Below are 6920 nucleotides of genomic sequence, written 5' to 3'. Positions count from 1 at the left end.
ACACACACACACACACACACACACACACACACACACACACACACACACACACACACACACACAATACATTTTATCGCTTATGGTTATATTTTTATGACTAACATTTAGCACCTTAGATGCAGTAGCTTGTCAACTAAGAAGAAGTTTTCTCTTGGGGATCAATAGAGTATATTCTATTCTATTGAAAAAAAATAAAAACAAAAACAAATATTTATCGTTTTTTTTTTCTTTTTTTTTGCATTTATGGAGCAGAGTGTGTTGGGTGCATGTACTCAGACACACAGCTTGTCTTCTGTTCATTGCAGATGTGGAGCGAACAATGAAGGAACCTCCCTGAAAAACACAGTCAGTTGCAACAGTTTTTGGAGAAAGAAACTCTTTAATTCTTTTCTTTCCCTACATTTCCATAGAGGGGTCTACCTGCAGGTAGACCTCGCGTCGGGTGTGTTGTGTATATTTTCGGAGGAGTGAGTAAATAAGGACCCAGAAAGAGGCAAAGGTGATCCTGAGGGGAGCAGCAGCTGCTGCTGCACAGACCGGCTCTTTATGGTGCAGCCGCACTGTTCAGATGAAGTTTCCACTCTGCTGCAGACAGTCCTGAGGCGTGAACGCTTTAGCGTGTCTGCTGCTTTCATTGTTTGCCGTACTGTATTTTTCTGCTTCTTTCCATTCTGATCATTTTAAGCAGGCTGGCGTTTCTCCCTCAGAGTTCAGTTCTTTCTGAACCTGCTTCAGTCACTAAATGTCCGAATTAGTGTGATCCATACCGTGCCCTTCTTGATTTAAATATTATTTGTGTTCAGATTTCTTCTGTAAGGATGATCTAATGTAATCTAACAATTTCCTGGTTGTGTTTTTTTCCCCCAAAAACAATGGATGTATTGTTAATTCATATGTATTTTCTTTATTTCTCTACAGGTCTGTGAGGGAAGTTGCCAGAGTGGAAGGAAATATAACAGCAGCCAATGTGAGTCAGTGTAACAGCGCACACAGCATTTAGAAAGCAAGAGTCCGTCATGATTAACCTGGGACACACACCTGCTGTCTGAAGTATGTGTTTGTTTGACAGGGACAGTCTAGGAAACACTTTACACCAGAACGCTTCTGGATCTGTCCGTCTCTCACGGTCAGTTTAACAGGAGGGAATAAAACACAGCCCAGTCCAAACATTTTACCACCGTAAACAGAGTCGCCAAGTCAGAAATGTGGTTTTATTATATTTTTATTTGACTGAAAATCCAACAGTAATTAAGATAAAACATAAAAAAAATAAATATGACAAACATGCATGCCCTGAAATGATAAGCCACTATTTGTTTACTTAGCATTTCATATTTCTGTATAAAATTGTGATTTGTCTGATTAATTAACAATTCATAAAAATCACTAACAAACAGAAATAAAGACTTATGAAATGAATCTATATTTGTTTAACTTGGTGAACTGAGTCCCTGGAATGTTTCTGATTTTTATTGAATGAACTTTTCTGTAATATTCTCATGTACTGAATGTGACTGTATGAGTACTGCTAATCAACATCTGAGAAAAATGAAGGAAAAATTACTACTACGATTATACTAAACTAAAACCCAAACATGATACTTGCTTCACTTTATGAGCAATTATATTGTTGTCAAATATGACTTTTTAAGAAACTATGGCGCCTTTGATAGCCCTTATGAATTTGGATACATGACATGTTCATCCTGCCTCGTCTCTTCCTGGGAATGCGGCCTGATCCCATTCGTAGCAGCTCATCCTCTCCTCTCCTGTTTTCTAAGCACTTTTCTCTGGAGAGCCACAGAGCAACCGAGCTGCGAATGTAGGCCAGACCTGAAAGACAGTCTCATGCTCACCTCTCCATGACCTATTTACAATACCATAGCACACTTTGCTGCACTATCTTGATCTTTCTAAAAACCTTTTGCATTCGTGTCTCCCCTCCAGAGCTGTCAGAGGAACTGTCTGACCAATCAGCAGAGGGCAGGATTGCATGCGACCAGTTGGAAGGAGAGAAATGTTGGGAAAGGTTGGGCATGCAGCCCTGACGTTGCTGTCATTACTGCTGCTGTGGCAGGAAGCGGCAGCCATCGAAGTTCCTCTAGATCGTAAGTCACTCAACAAACTGAAAAGTGTAAACACTGCCCAATTACAAAAAAAAATAATTTACATGAAAACATACTGGTTTGTTTTTTTTATCAACTCTGACACAAAAACAAGCCAGCTGTTTTTTGTTTTTAGAAGTGAATCACATTTCATAAGACACAGCTAGAGCCGGAACAGAGAGGCGGAGAACAAAAAGCTATGTGTTCTCTTTACGCAGCCGGACTCTGGGTTCCTGAACACATCATGGTTTCTGCAAAACCTCTTCAATAATGATGCGTGCATATGCCGTTATAAAATACATGATATGACCCAATAAGTAAATATATTAGTAACTGTGTTTAGTTTATTACAAATACCATTTGACAGGAAAACATGTGACGCTGTAGATAGAATCTAATTCATTCAGATAGTGATCAGAACAGATCGCCTCCTATCTGTAGATAATAGTTTAAGAACTCATTTGTTTTAAATTAAAACATTATCATTCTTCATATGATTCCAACATTCATAATTTATTTTATTATAAACATACTGCCTGAAACTACACGTACATTGGCTGCAACACCCGTCTACCTCTGTGAAACCCAGAGCAACAAATAAAAAAGGCCTAGGGAGAAAAACAAGACTGCCCTTATTTTTGTTTCCGTATCTGATTCTGTCAGGGTCTTAAACACACCTGGCTCATGCATCTTCACACACATGGACAGACTTGCATTGACCTCTAACCTCTGTCAGCTGTGAACTGCTCCATCTCTCTTCTCATCTCACTCTGGTATTCTTTTGTGCCTGACCTTTGGACCCCAGACTATTATGTTCTGTCGACATACTGGCATGTCCACCCCTTAGAGGAAAACTGGATGAGTGGCATTCTAAATGAGTTAAGTACAGCCCAACTCAATCCAGATTGTAACGTGGACCAGTCCGTTTCCATTGATTAAATTAAGACGGCTGAGAAGAAATTTTCTAATAAAGGAAGCACAGCAAACTGCACAGAGTCACTGACTTTCCGTCCCTGCCGGTAATATCTCATTTCCACAGAGCAGTAGGGGACAAGTGGGTGTGTTTTGGTGTGCTATTTTGTCTGTTTCTAATGTAAAAGCGGCCCATGCGTCCGACTCGTACCACGCCGTTCCTGGACCCCTTCAGTTGTCGATCTGTGTAGGACAATGACACGGGTACAGTAAGGATGGAGCTACTAGTGTCATACATCACAGTCCTTTGATCGAAGGACAGGAAAACTGCTAGCAAGCACGAGATGTGCTAATGCTAACGCATCACATTCGTCGTCTCAGTAGTATGATGGAATGTTAGGGTTGGGTTTCCTCCAATGGTGAGTTCCTCCTGAACTCAGCATAAAACCATCAAACACCCAACCAAACCGCGCTGACCGGTACCACACTGCATAACGAAACCAGGGGTATATAACCAAGCATTCGGCGACAGCAGAGATAAACTCCTCCCTGTAAACAGGGACACATTACTCACACTGATCATCTGATGAGGAGTTGAGTCGTCATTGGCAGCTGTTATTGCAGAGTAAAATACTGATGAAAATAGAAGTTATTAAAAAAAGAATTAACACCAAACCAATATGTACTCACACATCAGTAAATCATTATTTGGTGCTTTGTCATTTTGTCCTATTTTAGGTAGAAGTGCACTGAGTCTGTACATTGTGTAGTTATGGTTGTGCTTACATGAAGGCCTTTTAAATCTTTTAAATCTGTTGTTCTCTCCAGTTTAATATTTTTTACTGTCAGTTCAACACACAGAGACATTGTGTTAGTGATGTTTTTTCCTGAACACCATAACAAAGTGGGTTTTTTTTTTCTCTTTTTGAAACTGCTTGTGCTCCACCGGTATGGAATCCTCTTCCAGGTGAGTGTCCTCGGCTTCTTTTACAGTCCAAATGTCACATCTCTTCTGTCACATAGATTACATACTATACACCCTAACTATGTTACAGTAGTGGCTCTCAGGTGGTCAAACTCTCTCTCAGCTCCAACTCACCACATTTTCTTGATTTGTGTCGCTTCCGCCCATTAATTCGGTAAAGTAGAGATCAGCCATATTTCAAGCAGATACTTTTTAAGAGATGAGCAGAAGGAGATGAAGCGCACATATATCAATTGCTTGATATTGTCATTGATTGTTACCTGCATTATGCTAAAGCATATAAATAATATAGTTATTGCTAGTTATTAGTATACTGATAACTCTTAGTTTGATTCCTGACTGAACATATTGATGAATAACATTAACTGCTCAGTTTAACAAAAACTAAAAACAGGTAGCATGGATGAGCTAGGAGCTCTCCAAAACCTGTATCCTCCAGTTTTAACATGACACAGTAATCAGTATGTCTTTATTAATATTAACCACCCTATCAAACCTTTCTGTCTTTTTGTTTCACACCGGACTAACAGCAAAGATCCAGCAAGACTGTAAGTATTTCATAGCATGTCGTTCCTTCTGCATCTCTTCCCCCAGCAGTTAGCATAGCACATCTGCCATCAGCTGGTTTTTTAATGCACATTTTTGAAGTATTGCATTTGTAAAGGTTGATGGAAACTGCAAAACTAACAAATAACAATAAAAGTTATAGACTCAGCTGAGTGGATTTTCCTAAATCCACTCAGCTGTTAAGTCATTAATGAGTTGATGCGCTGAAGGTAGTGAGCACTTAACTTTATTAAAGCCATGCATAACATCAACATCGGTTATAATGATGCTTTATGTAGCCTGGTCGATCCACTCCACATCAGTAGATGGAAACATGCCTAATTCGTTTTTGTTTTTTCTGTTTTTACGAAATTTATAAAGTTTGCTCAAAATCTGCGTGGCAATCGTATGTAACCATAGCTACTGAGGGCCTTCTACTGTCGAGCCAGTGAGGTCTGACTGTAATTTTCTGCTGCTCAGCTGATTGTGGCTCCTTTATGAACCACACCAGGCAGTCTGTAAATGTGAAGCACTTTGCTGTCCATGAATAACTCTCCCAGTTAAAGTTGGAACCCCACAAAGGAAAGGGGAAAACAATTTACATCCTCCATTTTTCTGGCATTCATACAATCACATTTAATCTGTTGTGAGTAAGTGCAGCAGAATCCTGTTCCAGGATTTAATACTTTTCCCCCAAACTGCTCCAAAGTGGTCTAGTTTGAACCAGCCTTTACTTCATTGGTGCTTTCCATTAGTCTTCGAAGTTGGAGCTCGGATCGCTGTGTTACATTCATTCACTGATGCCATTTTCCAATGTGGAATAAAGATCTATTTCTCTTACTTAATAGCAAAACTGAAAGCTCTGAATCAAATGCTAACTTCGGTGAAACAAGTTAATATCTGTTTTATCAAGAAGAATATAATGTCTGTCTAGTTAACAGACAATATAAAATCCAAAGGATTGTATTGGAACTATTAACATTTGCAGACGTTTTAGGGTTGAACGAGTTGCTGCTCCTTTTATAAAAAAAAAAAAAACACCAGTCATGTTTCAGTGCACATCTACTATGAACTGCTTACTTATAAACGATTCATGTGGACGTTACATTTCATCACAAAAATGGCAAGGAAAATTAAAAGAGCTTTTTCTGGAAAACAAGAGAAGTCGACTCCTCGTCCTCACGATCAGAGTATGTTTACCGCCATGTTTGAAGGCCTGGCTTTGACTATACCGTTGAAGTAGATCGCAGGTTTTCAGTGAATTATAGATGTTCATCAGCTTTAATGTTTCAGTGCTCTCGTGGGATTTTCAGGCTTAAACATTTTAAATGCTGGCTGCAGTCATGCATGCTATTTTCTTTCAAATGCTTCTAACGTTATAGAGATGCGGGAAAAAAAAAAGATTGGCGTACAGCTGGCAAGCAAATATGCTGGGCCAGATGTGAAATCCTCTTTCACATCTGGTGTAACCTGATTCAGGAGATTCTCTTACTCATTTAGTTATTTTGTCCTCTCTTCCTGTTTTCTTTCTGAAGTTGAGGTTTCTCAACCTGCGGCTCCAGAGCCTCATGTTGGTCTTAATAAATTTGGAGGGAAATAAAATCACTAAAGACTTAGTATTTTAAAATGTGACAGTAGTGCTAGCATTAGCATTTTTTCATGGAGCATATTTATAGCATTTCCTACAAAGAATGACAATAATGGTCTAATGAATATTATTTTCTATAATGTAATTTCTTTGTCTTTTGGTTGCTACTTTGATGTAATTTTGATAAATTTGACATTTCGTTGAATTCATTACCTTAGTATAAGAGTAGATTTTTTATTTTTTATTTTACTTTAAAACCAAAAAAACAAAAATACATTTCCCCCCTCTCATTTAAAAATCAAGACATACTTCCTGTAGCAGATATAGTTAAAATAATCTAATTTGTTTCATGTACCTTTTGTGGCTCTAAACAGATTGTTTGCCGATGGATTAAAGGTAAAAAAATGGTTCTGAGGTGTAAAGATTGCTACTTCAGAGTATAAAAGCCAACAAACTGGTCCAAAATGACATCCTCTTTATGTTTTCTAAACCTTTTTCTATTGTGGGGAAAAATATCCCCTCCTCCTTCTCCAGCATAGCTCATTTAATGACTTTGTAATACTCAGTAATGGATTTAAAGCTGTTTGTGGTTTGCGGTTGATGTAGATATCAGAGCGGTGTGTGTACCTGAGTGTGTCTACCTGTATGGTGTATGTATAAGCTGTTGCTTTGTGTCTGGATGCCCCACAGTGAAGCAGCCCCCCACCATAATCAAACAGTCAGTGAAGGACTACATCGTCGACCCCAGAGATAACACCATCATCATAGAGTGTGAAGCCAAGGG

At 38.8% G+C, this 6920-nt stretch overlaps 1 protein-coding gene across 29 annotated transcripts in view; it reads left to right on the top strand.

Annotated features, from left to right (window-relative positions):
• nfasca (neurofascin homolog (chicken) a) overlaps nt 1–6920 on the top strand; it is a 66556-nt gene that overhangs the window by 18842 nt on the left and 40794 nt on the right. For 28 of the 29 annotated variants that reach the window (XR_001664450.1, XR_001664448.1, XR_001664449.1 and 25 more), the window contains exons 1-2: nt 2019–2108; nt 6827–6920. Coding sequence is in view for 1 of the 29 variants with exons in the window: in XM_016680619.1 (XP_016536105.1) it covers nt 1994–2108; nt 4533–4550; nt 6827–6920 (227 nt within the window). In the remaining 28 variants the exon portion in view is untranslated. Of the gene's footprint in view, nt 1–918; nt 968–1947; nt 2109–4532; nt 4551–6826 lie in introns of those variants that run through there. The other variant, XM_016680619.1, reaches the window with a different exon arrangement.

This window comes from Poecilia formosa, unplaced genomic scaffold (assembly GCF_000485575.1).
Source record: "Poecilia formosa unplaced genomic scaffold, Poecilia_formosa-5.1.2 Scaffold248, whole genome shotgun sequence".
Taxonomy (NCBI): Eukaryota; Metazoa; Chordata; class Actinopteri; order Cyprinodontiformes; family Poeciliidae; genus Poecilia; species Poecilia formosa.
The sequence above is the reverse complement of the archived record's forward strand: the minus strand, read 5'-3'. Positions and strand labels throughout refer to the sequence as shown.